Source organism: Neophocaena asiaeorientalis, unplaced genomic scaffold (genome assembly GCF_003031525.2).
Source record: "Neophocaena asiaeorientalis asiaeorientalis breed wild unplaced genomic scaffold, Neophocaena_asiaeorientalis_V1.1 scaffold178, whole genome shotgun sequence".
Lineage (NCBI taxonomy): Eukaryota > Metazoa > Chordata > Mammalia > Artiodactyla > Phocoenidae > Neophocaena > Neophocaena asiaeorientalis.
The window spans coordinates 491,242-510,066 of NW_020172371.1; the positions used below are offsets into that span (position 1 = coordinate 491,242).

The 18,825-nt window shown below is 36.0% G+C and overlaps 1 protein-coding gene across 1 annotated transcript in view; it reads right to left on the minus strand.

The window, feature by feature from the left end:
* The window catches only part of LRCH2 (leucine rich repeats and calponin homology domain containing 2), an 84,290-nt gene extending 65,922 nt beyond the window's left edge, over nucleotides 1-18,368 (minus strand). The window contains exon 1 of the mRNA XM_024731895.1: nucleotides 18,266-18,368. Coding sequence (XP_024587663.1) covers nucleotides 18,266-18,368 — 103 coding nt within the window. The remainder of the gene's footprint in view (nucleotides 1-18,265) is intronic.
* Between the last annotated feature and the right edge of the window lie 457 nt (nucleotides 18,369-18,825).

Sequence of the window (18,825 nt, forward strand, 5' to 3'; positions counted from 1 at the left end):
CATGTATACAGTGATGTGTATAAAATAGATAACTAATAAGAACCTACTGTATAAAAAAATAATAATATTATGAGTTTCCTTAGGGAATTTAATTAAATTCATAAACTATTTTCTGGATGAGGTAGTATATTTATTTAGTAAATACCACTTAAAATTACAATTATTATTCTAATTTAATTAAGTAAAGCATAATAAAGTTAAAATTAAAACTGAAGCCATTACAAAGCCTCTAATTAAGGAAATCTTGTTCTAGGCTTTTTCAGATTTTAAATATGTATAAACATCTTTTCTAAGAATTGGGTAAACAGAGAAAGAGCGGCAAAAGAAAAATACAACCATAGAGGCAAAGATAGGCAATAACACAAAACTGTATTTTAATTTCTTGATCTCACACTAACAGCATCTCATATTTTCCTTCAAAAAAGTGAAAATTAACGTTTACATAGATATAATGGATAAAATTTAACTCTGATTTAAGTTTTTATCTTGTGATGTACAATTAAACCATAAGGAAGTTTTTATAACATTAAAAATCATTTAATGAACACATGCACTGGGGCAACTAGAATAACATGACTAAAAAAGAACATATTCATACTCAAGAAGTACATCCAAAATTGGTATTTTATTTAATATGGTTCCATCTAAAGATGGAAAACAAACTGTTAATTTACTCCTTATGGGGAGATTCATTTCACAACAGCTTTAAAGTCTGCCTTCTTAGGGGACAAGTAGGACTTGGGAAAAGAAAATTATAAAGATGTTTCACCTTTCCCACACACACAAAAAAGGAAATTAAATTTTGCTCCTTATCTTCCTGCAGTAAGCTGAATGGTGCCCCTCAAAGATATCAGGTCCTAATTCCTGGAACCTGTGAATGTTGGCTTATAGGGTAAAAATTTTTGCAGATATAATTAAGTATCCTGCAATGGAGATTATCCTGCATCACCCAGCTGGGCCCTAAATGCCATCACATGTATCTTTATAGGGGGAAGACAGAGGGAAATGAGACAGACACATTGAGCAAAAGGCCATGTGAAGATGGAGGCAGGCATTGGAGTGATGTGGCTTAGGAATGCCAGCAGTCACCAGAAGCTGGAAGAGGCAAGGAATGGATTCTCTGCTAGAGCCTCCAGAGGATTTACGGTCCTGCTGATACCTTGATTTTAGCTTCAAAAGACTTATTTTGGACTTCTGGTCTCAAGAACTATAAGAGAATAAATTTCTGTTGTTTCAAACCACCAAGTTTGTAGTCACTAGTTACAGCAGCCACAGAAAATAAACAGATTCCTCAAAAATCAGAATTAATGAGAGAATACCTGCAAAAAAATTTTTAATTAAATAGTCGTACATTTTTTTTCTTAAACAGTAAGATGATATCTCAGTATCCTTAAGGATAAGTGCCTTTATAACCACTGAACTATTTTTCTTTTGTCTTGGTTTTTATTATAAAATCATATCAAGCAGTATTGGCAATAACTCAACAGTAGACAGACTGCTGTGTACTGTTTCCTGCCTCCTTCAAATCGCTCCTTGTAAAACTGCTGGGAGCCTGTTAGACATTAATAGATCATTTTAAATAATCTGATCTAAATTATGTTCTGTATCACTCTTGAGCTTCAGAGGTCAAAGAAGCTAGAGAAGGGAAGAGAGGAGTCAGATGGAATGGAAATCTGTTTGCTGCCTCCCAAGCTGCAGCCACAAGAGCCACAGACGGGTCCATCTGTCACCCAGTGCATTTCTTGGCCCACCAGCTAGCATTTCTGCCAAAATATAGAAAATGACTTTCAGAAAGTATACTATTATACTGTACTAATTATAGTTTTATTTTACTCAGTGTTCAAAAGGCTGTATGACTTCTGTCACACATTGTTAAAACGAACTAAGATACATGAGTCTTCTCTGGGTGATAATAATATAGATTGCTATAGTCCCTCTTATTTTTAAAAAATGCCAGATTATGTTTGAAAATCTGTCACATTTTCACCTATGGAAAAACTTCTAACAATGATGTGTGTTTTAGAAAACACTCATCAGTAACAGAGACAGAGAATTTTCTGCTTAAAGAAACATGACAGTTAAGGAGAGAAATAATTTGAAGTCAGAACTTTAAATTCACATCAACAATAACCTAAGTGGAACTGAAGCAACTGTCTCATGTGTGCGCGTGTGCGCGCACACACGCACCCTCCACATATGCTAGGTCAGAAGGCTATGGGCTTTGCATAATCATTTCTAATCCTCATAACAACCTTATGAGGTAGCCACTATTCCTCATTATACATATGAATCAAAGACATATTGAATGGCATGACTATAACGTTAAAAAACTAGTAATAACTGACAGCAGAGGGGTTCCAAACTCAGATATGACTTCTAAGTCCATGTTCTGTGTGTGCTTTTCCACTCCTCCAACACACTATTGTGACTTCCTGTTCCAGATTCCAAATATTCTGTTCCACTGGAACCACAAAGCAGGGTCAGAGAAATTCTAAATCTCCTAACTACATTCATAGCCTAGATTTCTTCTTGCAATAAGAAGCAGAATATATATCTTACTTCAAGTCCCAATTTTTAGTTAAGAAAATAATGAACACCATTATAAAGCTCTCAGCTGTTCCCAATTTACCATTTCAGGACTGTTTAGTCTGAGCCAAAACATAGCTTTCTTGGCTCCTTAAAGAATGGACCCTTATTAATTTTTCAATATTTTAACCAACTCAATAAACAAAGATTAAAAAGAAAATTAAAAAGTAAAGGAGTTTCTTCAAAAGATTTGTAACATTTTATAGGCTGAGTACCTGTCAAGAACTCTAAAGGATCTGAGACTTTAGCCTACTTGTCAGCCAACAAGCTAGCCTACCACAGTTGAATGGAGGCTAGCAGAAGGCATGAGACTCCTGCGTGTCAGAGGACTTTATTACTCACAGCACAGCAAGTGGCATGAGCAGCAAGTCTGTATCAGTTCCTCTTGCCCCCCCCAAATCTCACAGGGGCAACATATATGGGTATAGATGGATTCCTGCACATACAATACATCACATTAAAGGAGAGGAAGTCTAAGCTGCGGGAACCCAAATCTTTTATAATAGACAGTACACATGCCTGCACTTTGTTCGAAGGGAGACATTATTTTACTGGATAATAAGCATGATTGTCCTTTCTTCCAAAAGATAGTCCTGAACAAAGGGCAGTTAGTGCCTCACTCCCAAGATATGCAGAAACATGAGACCCACGGAAAATTATCTCCCAAGGTGTACATTCCTTTTTGACCAAGGATCAGAAGTTGCAGCCTCACCACAGAAAATACACAAAGTAAAATAATTAAATATCATAAGCATCAAATTATCTGTGGTTCTGCCCTTAGAGTCTGGGACAGAGGCAGGCAAATCCTGATTCTCACCCTCCAAGTCTCATTCTTATTTCCCAGGCAGCATTCTGACTTGACTCATAGGCTGTGCCACTCATTCAAAATTCCATTAAGCACCATGAATTAGGTACTACGTGTTAGGGTAGCTTAAAAGCCAGTCAGACACCAAGTCTAAGCAATCCCAATTATTGTTCCACCCTAGCACCAAATATTATCGGCTCAGATAATAACACTTCAGTGAAAGGAATTATAAAAAAAAAAATCACCCCCACTTAGTTCAACTAAAAGTGTGATTTTTTACAAAGCTGTTGTGATGGGACCAATACTTCATAATCCTTGGGGTGTATCTCACAGTTTACAGAAGTCCTACAGACTGAAAAATGAGGTATAACTGTTATTTAGTAGATGAGCACTAGACTATATCTGAATTACATTCTAATTCTACTGATGATTACCTATAAAAGATCGCCAAAATCACTTAATTACTACTACTCATTATCTCAGAGCTACTGGAAATGAATAAACATTCTGTAACAACCTAAAATCCTTAGAGGAAGTAAGCAAAAGAAACGACAGGAAAATTATCAATTTGTACCTAATGATATATAATGTTCATAAAGATCTAAAATAAAATGATGGAAATTGCAATTATATTCAGTTCTTATTACATGGAAAATATATGCTAGAATTATGTCTTTAGGAGAGTGCATAAAATCAACTAACTAAAATACTTATTTCCTAACATGAAAATGAAAATAATTTTCTGTGCTCTTCAGTAACTGATATTACTCAAATGTGAGCAGTTACAGCACGTAAAATCTGATTAATACACTCTCAAATACTAATGCTTCCTTACCTACTTTTCCATCTAAAAGAAGTGTTAGGACTAGAAACAAAAGCAACAAGAAAACAGGAGGCACCACAGCTGTCTGTCAATGCAAGAATGGAGAGTGTCTTTGAAGTATTAGACTCTGATGTTGGAACCTGATGGGAAATGACAACCCCATGGCTCTGGCATCTGCTTTCAACAGATGCCCTCAGCAAAGACAGGTGATTTCTTGATTCAGTATTCCCTAGAAGGGTATTGTGCTGTCATTCAGGAAAAGATAATGAAAAGTCAGTCTATAACATTAAAGCCTTGTTGAATGAGTAAGATGTACAGCTCAAGAATTTCTAAACTACTCCATGATGTTAAAATATTAACCATAAATACAGTGGAGAGGAAAAAAAAGTATGAAGTAGATATTAGAAAAAGTGAAGAAAAAATGCTTTAAAGCCAACAGTTATGAGAAACAATAACAAGCAGACCTTAGTGACCTGCAGCAACCAATGATGGAAGGCTCCTTTTGAGCACAGGCACTTTGAGAAGCAAGGGGGCAAACAAAAACAGATGCTGCAAGGAGAAACCACAGCTGCTAACCAGAGGGTAGATTATATGCATGCTCAGTGAGAAAAGGACTGTGAGTCATACAACTATTAAGCCACGTGGAAGGACAAGACTTTATTTTTTTTTAAGGGGGGAGGGGCAGCTCTATGCACAGTTGTCTGTAGGAAATTCTACAAAGTGTTTCAATTTCACCAAGAAATAATGCAGTATAATGACATTCAAACATCAAAGTGATATTTGAGAATGACACTATACTTCAACCCCTATAAAATTTATTAGACTATAAATTTGGCATTTTGAATTCATGTAGTATTATTAAGTGGTTCTTGAAAAACTTTTATTTTCAAAAGACAAATGTTAGAGCCTCATCACATAACTTTCACTAAAATAAATTCCAGATGGAAGAAAAAGATAAACATGAAAAATGAATCATAAAAAACTAGCAAAACGTTCTAGTGAATAGTCACTCAATTCTAGAATGAGGGATGGACTTTCAAAGCATCAAATAAAGAAATAATTCACAAATGAAAGGATTTCTAGATTTGCTACATAAAAAGGAAAACTGCAGTCTATCAAAAAGCAAAATGATAACAACTCATAGATAAAGTCTGGCCCAAGGACATGAACAGATTCAAAAATGAAAATCATCAATGACCAAGATGTATATGAAAATATATTCAACCTCATTGTTAATCAAAAGAAATGTAAAGAATAAGACACTATAACTCACCCATCAAATTTAAAAGTTTTCAAAGATATTACCCAATGTTGGCAAGGCTAGTTTGAATTGGGCACTTCCCCATATACCGCTGATGGAAATTCAAAATGAGGTAACCTGTCTAGAAGGAAACTTGCCAATATGAATCAAGAGCCTTAAAAATGTTCATACCCATTGATCCAAGAATTCAATCTCTAGCAATTTTTAAAACCAAATAAAGATGCATAAAAAATGATGTACATTTCAGTTATTTAATAGAGTAGAATATTAGAAACAACTTCAATGTCCAACAATAGGTAAAGGCTAACTAAAATACAGTATACCCTCAAAGTGAAATATCCCGCAACCTTTAAAAATAATATTATAGACTTTATTCCTTAATATGGAAATAAGAATGCTCAGAGGGTAAAAACTAGAACACTCAAAATATTAAACTATATACACAGTATGAGCCAATTGTTTCATTTTAAAATGTACATTTTATACACTCAGTATATACACATACAAAGACCGACAGGTATGTATGTACAAGGTGATGAGTGTGGGGGTATGAAGGAAATACACCAAAATGTTAATGTTTACTCAAGGTTGGTAGAATAAGGAGCGTTTTGTATTTTCTTCTTTATGCTTTTAATATTCTAAATTTTCTACAATAAGCAAGCATGCTTCTGTTATAAGGAAACACTATTAATATTATACTACTTTAAAAGTATTATATTTCAGAATGTAAACTGAATTCTAACCATATATATTTCATTCATAAGAATGATGTATCCAGACAGCTATAGGCTAATTATAAGTTGGTATTATATATGATTATTTTGTTTTTATGGGGCACAACTTGGCCCGCTACCAAACATCACCACTGTGCTGTCATGTTTTATTGCTAATCCAATATTATATGTCATAATTTTTAAAATGCAAATTACTATGAAAGTATGCAAGTTTTAATGTCAAAAATCATGCTTTCATGTAAATTATTTTCATAAAGCAAACCCCCAAAACTATACAATTTGAATTGTTATAATTAGTCTGATAATGAAGTAAGTGATAACAAAACATGTCACCTTGACCATCTCTAAGATATCTGAACTGATGCATGATTAATCTAACATTGATGTACTTTCTGCCTAGGTCAATGTCAACTAGTCACTGAAAATCAAATGGATCTGTTTATACAGTAGGCCCTCCTTATCTACAGATGGGGAACCCACAGATATGGAGGGCCAATTGTACTAGGCCATTTTACATAAGGGACTTGAGCATCTGTGGATTTTGGTATTCACTGGGGTCCTAGAACCAATCCCCCATGGATACTGAGGGACAAGCACACAGTATACTTTTTATTTGCATTAATTATGATACCTTAGTACATTTCTACTGCATGAGAAAGGAAAGTCTAATGTAACATAAGAACAGTCTATGTCAAACTGACTTCCCAATATAACTCTAGTAGGCTTTGGATTCCAAAACAAAAGCAGTCCTGGAGGAGGGTAAAAAAAACCCCAACAAAACAAAACAAAACAAAAAAACCCAAGTGCAAGCTACTATGCTAAACAAAACTAACTGCTTCATCTTTGCTGTATCCAGATTAAGACAAATTTTACAGCCGGTGTACTGTGCCCCTTAAAAAAATACTGTATTGGGCTTCCCTGGTGGCGCAGTGGTTGAGAGTCCTCCTGCTGATGCAGGGGACAGGGGTTCATGCCCTGGTCCGGGAGGATCCCACATGCCGCGGAGCGGCTGGGCCCGTGAGCCATGGCCGCTGAGCCTGCGCGTCCAGAGCCTGTGCTCCGCAACGGTAGAGGCCACAGCAGTGAGAGGCCCGCGTACCGAAAAAAAAAAAACAAAAAACTGTATTTACGGAGCAAGGATCATCCTTATTTGAGCTATTTAACAAGGCACTAAATATTGGATGCTGAAATTAAAAGCAAGTTACAGTAAACTAATTACAAAGAAATGACAAATTCCACAAACCAGGCCAAAGAAAACCCCACTAGTATATCTTAAATGTTCAAGTGGCTCCTACACAGCAGCACACTGGCAGCTACCAATAAGACCAAATGGATTCAGACAGTTTATTACTAACACAGACAGAGAAAGCATGATCTGTATGGTGTCACTTCCCCATGTCCCTAGTCCCACAGGACAAAACCAAACTGGAGAGAAGGACCAAATAACAGACAACATGCACAGAGGGTTGCTCTGTCATGGAGGAGCCAACTCTAGACTGCTGCTTTGCAATTTTATACTCACAACCGTATCTGAAAGAATGTCCCATGTCTCACCAGAATGAGGGAAGGAGATAATAAACTGCCTTGAGGCAGCCTCCCACAAGATAGGGAGGTGGACACAAAATGACCTTATGTCACCTATCTTGCCATGTACCAGGGAGGATCAGAGAGTCTTTCCCCAAGATTTGAGTCAGACTGTGGTTCAGCCTTGCCTATGTGGAGATGTGCAAGATCACCAAGATACCATGGCAAAGCCATTCCTCTAGTTTATAGTCACACAAATAGAATAAGAAGTCAGTACATAAAATTATCATGCTCCTTCCCATAATTTTAAGTTTAGAAATCTGACAAGCATTTACTATCAACTGTTGCAGAGAGACACTGCAGTCAACCAAACACTATAGGGTATTTTTGTATAGAAAGTGTTATCTGCCCTCAAAGAGTTTAAACTCCTCTTGAGGGAAGCAATGTAAAGCTAAGAGCACAACTGCACCTGGCTATGTACTGATATTAAATAGTAACTTAAACAACTAACAATAGAGGAATGATTAAATAAAATATGGTGCATACATACAATAGACTATTAGGCAGTCGTTAAAAATCATGTTATAAAGCATTTTTCTTCAGTGGAACAGTGGCATAAACAAAACTCTCAGAAAGAACAATTTGGAAGAAAAGTATACAACAGACTATAATGGAAAGACTTTTAAGGCAACAACATTACATAAATTAATGTTGAGAAAACATTCATTCATGAGTTGATGAGGTTTTTTACAAGAGAAGCAGTGAAAATATATACAGCAATTATTTCTGAGAGTTTATGGCAAATGGAGGACAGTAGACCAATGTAAGAAGAGAAAACTAGACCAAGACACATGAAAATAATTTTAAACAATTTAAAGCTATACTACTGGAAAATCTGCTAAACCCAAGCCAAAATAGGCATTCATCTCACAGTTTTTCCTGGACTTCATCTACAAATATGATTTTCAAGATGGGATTAGTTAAAACAACAGATTAATCCTCAAAACATTTTATAATAATTTTAATGCCAAACATGTTATTTAATGTCATAAACATTACTTACAAATCAATTTTATTAGTTAACCTAAATATTTAAAAGCAGTCAACTATTCTAAAATAAAAACATATTCAGTGATACAATATAACAATATATAAAAACTATAGCTAATTTGCAACTGTTAAAGTTTAATAATCATATCTCTGCTTATGAAGCAATTAATAAGCTGTTATTACTTTTTGCTTTCTGATAGCTTTTCTTTTTTTAAATAATATAACAAAACAATAAAAACAAAAATCAGAGAGACAGTAAGAAGTCCAATCTGACTGAAGAACAGGTACATACATGAGAAGTATTTGGAAAACATAGTGGAAAAGGAAAGAGACAAACTGTGGAGGGACCTGAAAAGGCACCCAGGGTAAGAAGCAGGCTAAATTGAACAAATGTGCTAAACATCTACTGTGTACCACACACTATACTAAATGTTGGAATGGCAATAAAGCAACTATACTCAAAAACCTCCAAAATCAATAAAAAGAGAAATGTAAACAAATACCATATTTCTTTGATCTTACAATGCACATTTTCGTCTAATGTTAACATTTCTAAAATCCATGTATGTGCTTATTGTGGTAGTGTTTCTCTTTTTCTGGAAAAGTTATTAAATTGATAATGAATGTTACAATAGGGGAAGTATATTAATTGCAATAAAGGATCACAGCAGCTACATTAGAGGGATAGAGTAATCCCTATATGTAGAGGATGCAGGAAAGGGAAAAGGTAATAAAGAAAGGCCTGATCTTGGATACAAAAGATCAACAGGAGTTCACAAGGCAGAAAAGAGGGAGAAGAAGGACATCAACAGTAAGGGCAAAAATAACATGAAAACATGGAATAGCATGATACTTTCAAGGAACAGCATGGAATTTGGCAGGCTGGAATGTAGAGTTTTGGGACACTATGAGACTAAACTGAAAAGCAGGTAGGCCAGGAATGCAAGAAGGATATAACAGCTAAAAGCCTATCAATGTAATATACCATATTAATGCAATAAAAGACAAAAAACTACATATAAAAAGGAATTTCTTCAACCTGAAAAAGGGCATCTATGAAAAAAAAGAGCTAATATCATATTTAATGGTGAAAGACTGAATGCATTCCTCCTAAATTCAGGAATAAGACAAGAATGTCCACTCTCACCATATCTACTCAACACTGTACTAGAAGTTCTAGCCAGGATGATTAGGCAAGAAACTGAAATAAAAGGCATCCAGATTCGAAAGGAAGAAGTGTAACTATCTCTATTTGCAGATGACATGATCGTACATACAGAAAATGCTAATGAATCCATTAAAAAACTATTAGAATGAAGAAACAAGTTCAGCAAGGTTGCAAGATAAAAGACCACTATGTAAAAGTCAATTATAGGGACTTCCCTGGTGGTCCAGTGGTAAAGAAATCGCCTTCCAATGCAGGGGACGCATGCAGGGGACGCAGGTTCAATCCCTGGTCGGGGAACTAAGATCCCACATGCTGTGGGGCAACTAAGCCTGTGTGCCACAACTACTGAGCTTGCGTGCCTCAACTAAAAAGCCTGCATGCCGCAAAGTACAGAGCCCATGCATTCTGGAGCCCACGACACAACTAGAGAAGAGGAAACCCACACGCCACAACTAGAGAGAAGCCTGTGTGCTGCAACAAAGAGCCCGTGCACCGCAACAAGCACTGCAATGAAAGATCCCACGTGCCACAATGAAGATCCCACATGCCACAATGAACACCTGACACAGCCCACTAAATAAATAGATAAATAAATAAATAAATACTAAAAATAATAATAATAAAGTCTACTAAAAAAAAAGTCAATTATATTTGGGTCCAGTGGTTAGGACTCCGTACTTTCACTGCCTAAGGCCCAGGTTCAATCCCTGGTCGGGGAACTAAGATTCCACAAGCCACGTGGTGCAGCCACAAAAAAAAAACAAACATATTTCAATAAACTAGCAATGAATATCCCAAAAATGAAATTAAGAAAAAATTCTATTTTTTTCTATATGATAGTATGTCAGAAAATAAAGACTGAGGAAGACAACAAAATATTATTGAAAGAAACTAAAGATACAAATAAATCAAAAGACATCCCATATTCATGGACTGGAAAACTTAATATTGTTAAGATGGTAAAATTTCCCCAAATTGACCTACAGATTCAACACGACCCCTATCAAAATCCCAAACTGCACTTTCTGAAGAAATTGACAAGCTGATCCTAAAATTCATATTGGTCTCGAAATAGCCAAAGCAATCTTGAAAAAGAACAATGTTGGAAGAAGACTCACACCTCCTGATTACAAAACTTAATACAGAGCTACAGAAATCAAGATAGAGTGGTACCAGGATAAGAACAGATATACAGGGCTTCCCTGGTGGCGCAGTGGTTGAGAGTCTGCCTGCCGATGCAGGGGACACGGGTTCGTGCCCCGGTCCGGGAAGATCCCACATGCCACGGAGCAGCTAGGCCCGTGAGCCATGGCCACTGAGCCTGCGCGTCTGAAGCCTGTGCTCCACAACAGGAAAGGCCACAACAGTGAGAGGCCCGCACACCGCAAAAAAAAAAAGAACAGATATGCAGATCAATGGAATAGAATTGAGAGTCCAGAAATAAACTTTCACATTTATGGTCAGTTGATTTTCGACAAGGGTAACAAGAAAACTGGATGAGGAAAGAAAGGTATTTTCCGGAAATGGTGCTGGGACAACTAGATATACATATGCAAAAGAACAAAGTTGGACCCTGATCTCACACCATACACAAAGAACTCAAGATGGACAGATAGCCAAGAGGCATATGAAAAGATGTTCAACATCACTAATTATTAGAGAAATGCAAATCAAAACTATAATGAGGTATCACCTCACACCAGTCAGAATGGCCATCATCAAAAAATCTATAAACAACAAATGCTGGAGAGGGTGTGGAGAAAAGGGAACCCTCTTGCACTGTTGGGGGGAATGTAAATTGGCAAAGCCACTATGGATAACAGTATGGAGGTTCCTTAAAAAACTAAAAATAGAACTACCATACGACCCAGCAATCCCACTCCTGTGCATATATCCAGAGAAAACCGTAATTCGAAAGGATACATGCATCCCAATGTTCATTGCAGCACTACTTGCAATAGCCAGGACACGGAAGCAACCTAAATAAATGTCCATCAATGGAGGAATGGATAAAGATGATGTGGTATATATATACCATGGGATATTATTCAGCCATAAAAAAGAATGAAATAATGCCATCTGTAGCAACATACAGGGACCTAGAGATTGTTATACTGAGTGAACTAAGTCAGACAGAGAAAGACAAATATCATATGATATCGCTTATATGTGGAATCTAAAAAAATGATACAAATGAAACTATTTACAAAACAGAAAGAGTCACAGATGTAGAAAACCAACTTATGGTTACCAAGGGGAAAGGGGGGAGATAAACTGGGGGATTGGGATTGACATATACACACTACTACATATAAAAGATAACTAATAAGAACCTACTGTATAGCACAGGGAACTCTATTAGTTGCTCTGTAATGACCTATATGGGAATGGAGTCTAGAAGAGAGTGGATATATGTATATGCATGGCTGATTCAGTTTGCTGTACAGCAGAAACTAACACAACGTTGTAAATCAACTATACTCCAATAAAAAAATTAATTTAAAAAATAAGTACTGGGCTTCCCTGGTGGTGCAGTGGTTGAGAGTTGGCCTGCTGATGCAGGGGACGTGGGTTCGTGCCCCGGTCCAGGAAGATCCCACATGACGCGGAGCGGCTGGGCCCGTGAGCCATGGCCGCTTAGCCTGTGCATCCGGAGCCTGTGCTCTGCAACAGGAGAGGCCACAACAGTGAGAGGCCCGTGTACTGAAAAACAAAAAAGTACCAACACACCTGAGGGGTAAAATACAGTATTTACTGGTAAGAAAAAAGTTATAATTGAAAAACAAACAAACAAACAAAAGAACTCAAGATGGATAATATGTCTAACGTAAGTGCTAAAACTATAAAACCAAAAGAAAACAAGAGTAAATCTTCATAACCCTGGATTAGGCAATGGCTCCTTAGATATGACACAGAAAGCACAAGCAACATAAGAAAAAAAAAGATAAAATGGGCTTCATCAAAATTTTCAAATTTTGTGTTTCAAAGCAGACGACCCACAGACTAGGAAAGAAACATTTGCAAGCTATATACTTGGGTAAGGGTTTTATGTATAGAAGAAAAAGAAAAAAAAAAACTCTTATAACTCAGTAATAAGGAAAAGACAACCCAATTAGAAAGTGGACAGAATCTAAACAGACATTTCCTTAGGAAGATATATAAATGGACAATAAACACATGAAAGGAGGTCAACATCATTAGTCATTCGCAAAATGCAAATCAAAACTATAATGAGATTATACTTCACACTTACTAGGATGACTGTAAACAAAAATACAGATAGCAACAAGTGTTGGTGAAGATATGAAGAAACTGGAATCCTCATACACTGCTACTGGAAATGTAATATGGTGCAGCCACTTTGGAAAACAATTTAGCATTTCCTCAAAATGTCAAACATAGAATTAACATATGATCCAAGACGCAAGAGGGAAGAGATATGGGAACATATGTATATGTATAACTGATTCACTTTGTTATAAAGCAGAAACTAACACACCATTGTAAAGCAATTATACCCCAATAAAGATGTTAAAAAAAAAAACATATGATCCAGCAATTCTACTCCTACATGTATAAGAGAAATGAAAACATACATCTACCCAACTTTTACATAATATTCATAGCAATATTATTTATAATAGCCAAAGAATGGAAACAACCCAACTGTCCATCAACTGATGAATGGACAAACAAAATGTACAATAGAATATTATTCAGATATAAAACGGAATGAAGTACTGATATATGCTACAACATAAATGAACTTTAAAACATGATAAACGAAAGAAGACTATCACAAAGGGCCACATACTGTAAGAATCTATTTATATAAAATGTTCAGAATCAACAAATCTATAAATACAAAAAGTAAGTTAGAGGTTGCCTAGGTCTAGATTGGTGGCGGGGTGGGGGGGTATGCTAATGGGTATGGGGTTTCTTTTTGAAGTGATAAAAATATCCCAAAATTAGACTGCAGTGATGAGTGTACAACTAACAACCAATAAACTATATACTTTAAATGAGTGAAATTTTGGCATGTGAATTATATCTCAGTAAAATGTTAAAAAGAAAAGAAGTAGGCAGGGATATATCTGGAAAAAGATGGTCCATGTACTAAAATACAAAATAGGACCTCTACCTCACACTATACATAAAAATCAACTCCACATTGATGAGGAACTGAAACACCCAAAACAAACCTTTAAAACCTTTAGTAAAAAACATACATGAATATATTTTACACATTCTTAAACAAGACACAAAAAATAGTGACTATAAAAGACTGATAAATTTGACTGTATTAAAATGTAGAACATTTGTTCAGCAAATGACTCCTTAGAAAGCAAAAAAGACAAGTTACAAACTAGGAGAAAATACAATATACAAAATGGACAAATGATTAGTATAGTATTAGTATTTGGGGCAAAATAAATTATTTCACAGTACAGGAAACATATATGGCCAAGTAGGTAAGACATTTGAAGATATGTTAATGAAACTGGTGATCAGGGAAATATAAACCAAGAAAGGTATCACCTCAAACCAGTCAGAATGGCCACCATCAAGAAGTCTACAAGCAATAAATGCTGGAGAGGGTGTGGAGAAAATGGAGCCCTCTTGCACTGTTGGTGGGAATGTAAATTGATACAGCCACTATGGAGAACAGTATGGAGGTTCCTTAAGAAACTAAAAACAGAACTACCATATGACCCAGCAATCCTGCTACTGGGCATATACCCTAAGAAAACCATAATTCAAAAAGAGTCATGTACCACAATGTTCACTGCAGCTCTGTTTACAGTAGCCAGGATATGGAAGCAACCTAAGTGTCCATCAACAGATGAATGGATAAAGATGTATATACAATGGAATATTACTCAGTCTTAAAAAAGAATGAAATAGTGTCATTTGCAGCCACATGGATGGATCTAGATTATCATACTAAATGAAGTAAATTAGACAGAGAAAGACAAATGTTATATGATATCACTTATATGTGGAATCTTTAAAAAACGACACAAATGACCTTATTTACAAAACAGAAACAGACTCACAGATATAGAAGACAAACTTATGGTTACCAAAGGAGAAAGGAGCGGGAAGGGATAAATTAGGAGTTTGGGATTAACAGATACTATATATAAAATAGATAAACAACAAGGACTTACTGTATAGCACTGGGAACTATATTCAATATCTTGTAATAACCTATAATGGAAAAGAATCTGAAAAAAATATATATATACACACACATACACACATATATATAAATAACTGAGTCACTTTGCTGTACACCTGAAACTAACACAGCATTGTAAATCAACTACACTTCAATTAAAAAAAATAGTTTCATACTACAAAAAAAAAAAGACGTCATTGAACTACCATTTTAAACTCATTTGGGGGAATTCCCTAGCAGTCCAGTGGTTAGGATTCCGCGCTTCCACTGCAGGGGGTGCGGGTTCAATTCCTGGTCGTTCAACTAAGATCTCACATGCCTCAGTGCAGCCAAAAAAATTAAAAATAATAAACTCGTTTGGCCAAAATGTTTAAATCTGACAATACTATGTGTTGGAGGAGATACGAATTCATAGGATCTCTTACAGAGGTTGATGGAAAGGTAAACTGTAAACCAGTTGGCATTATCTCCTTAATTTGAACATTAACATACCATACAATCCAGCTATTCCACTCCCAAGAATAAACACAAGAGAAATTCTTGCACGTGCCCAACAGAAGACATGTATAATAACGCTTATAGCAGCACTGCTCACAAGAGCAAAAATATGTTAACAACCCAAATGGCCAGGAGTAAGACAGTGGATAAACTATACTATAGTCACACAATGAAAGATAATGGAGCCACCAAAAAGAATGAACTACAGGGACTTCCCTGGAGGCGCAGTGGTTAAGAATCCACCCGCCAATGCAGGGGACACAGGTTCAAGCCCTGGTCCGGGAAGATGCCACATGCCATGGAGCAACTTAAGCCCGTGCGCCACAACTACTGAAGCCTGCACACCTAGAGACCGTGCTCCACAACAAGAGAAGCCACCGCAATGAGAAGCCCGCAGACCGCAACGAAGAGTAGCCCCTACTCGCCACAACCAGAGAAAAGCCTGTGTGCGGCAACAAAGACCCAACGCAGCCATAAATAAAATAAATAAATATATAATTTTTTTAAAAATAGAATGAACTACAGCTTCATACAACAATTTGGATGAATCTGAGCAACTTAATATTAATATAATATAAAAATTACCAGTTATATAAAGCAGAGTTATGTATTAGCTTTTTCACATTTTTGTAAAGTTCAAAACAAGGAATAAGCAACGTATTATTAAGGAGCTGGCTTACTGGATCGAAGGTGTTTTAGTAGCAACAAGTGACAATCAGATTTGCATATTAGAGTGCTCCAGCTACAGTGTGAAAGACTAATTGGACTTGAAGCAAACTGAACATGAGGCAGAGAGATAATTTGGGAAAACTGTTGATAGGTCCAGTTAAAGGTGAGGAGAGGAGGACCTGAACAACAACAATGGCAGTGAGAACAGACAGGAAGGAAACAAATCTGAAAGCTATTCAAACAGTTATGATCAAGAGGCCTTAGGTCCTAACCAGATATAGAGGGTGAGGGACAGTGAAGAGTCAAGAATAATTCCCAACTTTCTGGTCTGGGAGATCAGGGGGCCTAGGGTCAATAACAAAAGTTGATCTTTTTTTGACATTTTGAGTTTGAAGAGACTCTAGGACGTCAATATTCATATAGTATCCTCTTTTTATGATTAAGTATAAAATCTGATCCTTCCCCCTTCAAAGCCCATCCTCCATCTCCATTATAAAGCCCCCTCTGATGTTCTACCAACACAATCATGTCACCGCTCCCTCTTCAAACTTGCACATCACTCTGTTTTCACTTAAGACATTTATCTTACTCTAGCCCAGCATTGCTCAATCTCAATCACCACTGACATTTTGGACCAGGTAATTCTTTGTTGTGTGGGCAGTCTTGTTCACTGTAGGATGCTTAGCAGCATCCCTGGCTTCTACCCACTAGATATCAGTAATAGCCCCAAGTTGTGACAGTCAAAAATGTCCCCGGACATTACCAAATATCTCCTGGGGTCAAGTTCCCCCACTCCTTGAAACCTTGATCTAGCCTATATAATAGATACATGAGTACTTATTTTATACCACTAGGAAATCATAAGTTCCTTAAAGGCAGCAACTTTATCACCCTGTCCATTTACATAAAATAGATATGACAAATCCATTCTTACATACTTATCAAGGTAAATTAAGGAGATAGCTATGTTCAATTTACTATTTTTAATGTATAAATATCTTTAAAAGTAATTGATTTCTCATTGACACAGACATCCCCAACCAATTAGCTCAAAGTATTAAGGATTTATATATTGTAATTACTTTTTTAAGAGGGGAAAATTTCTATGCTGCACATTCTAGAGTCTCTCAGGGACATAATAATGTAGAGAAGTCATTTTTGAATGAAATCCAGATACACAAATGCTCTAGAATTGGTTAGTCTCAATAGAGTTCAAATAAAATTTTATGGCACAGTTATTTTATTTCTGTTTCTTGTCACCTTGAATCCCTAATATTATACATAAAATTCCACTGAAAGGAACTTAAACAATTAATTTAAAAGTGACAACAATCTCTGTCACAAATTATAAGAGTACACAGATTAACAACGTCCACAAATAGGGAAGAACTTACTTTCTTATTTGGAAAAAAACTTTTAAAAAATTTTGCGGTCAAAAAATATATGAGACAATATCCATTGTTTAATTATCCATTACAGTCCATTGACTAGTATTCTGTAAGTGGAATGCTATCAATTTATAATTTATTTGAAACAGGAGAAATGTAAAGATTAAAAGTTAGACCTTTAGCAGACTGAATACACTAGTTTAAAGTGAGACTAAACACAAATTTAAATTATTGTTATAAAACTCACTTGTACAGTTTTCTTTTATTACATTAAATGGTTCCCTGGAGTATAAGGTATTTTTTCCTATAAAAGGGAAGCAGAGAAAACTTTCTGAAACTTTTCAGAAAACTGATTATAAGAGTGTTACAATGCTTCAAGAACTACCTAAATACACACAAAGTGTAGAGAAAAGAAAAAGGTTTCCCCTTCTACATCATGAGGATGAACAGCCTCTGTACGATGGGGGTGGGCATCATACAGTTTAAGTATCCCTTAGAGTGTACTGCTGGGATAGACTAGGAGAGTGATATGCCCTTTTGCAAAGTTTCTCTGTATGCCTTGGAACTTAAATATCACCTCCCAGGAAATCAATATGCTCTAAGTATTCAATTACTTTTATTTGTGAAGTGTCCTTAACATCATCTCTCATGCTGTCAATGAGGTTCTGGATCTTGTACATCTTTATGCTTTTGATGATAAATAAATGCTTCAGAGTTTATGTTACAAATAATCTAAATCAAAATATTAAATTTTAAACTTAATCAAGTGTCACTATAACCCCGATTCAAAAATATCCCAATCAACCATTTCTGTTCTTTTACCTGTCATGCAGTATATACAATTTTTTTCAGAAAACATCGTAAGCTCATATTGTTCAAAAGCAACTAATTTAGCTGCTTAACACAGTCCTAATTCTAAACTATGGCTTACTCTCCATAATGACTCCTTAAAGCATTTTGCTCTATTGAGTACTTATTCCTATGCTTGTAACTTTGTTCTCCCAGATGACACTGCCTCACTTAAGATTAAAATTTAAGACAATAATGTCCCCAAACATCTACCTTCCCCTTCACCTTAGCAAAAGTCAGGTAACTCCTCCCTTCCATTGCTAACAACTTTCCACCCACTCCATGAAG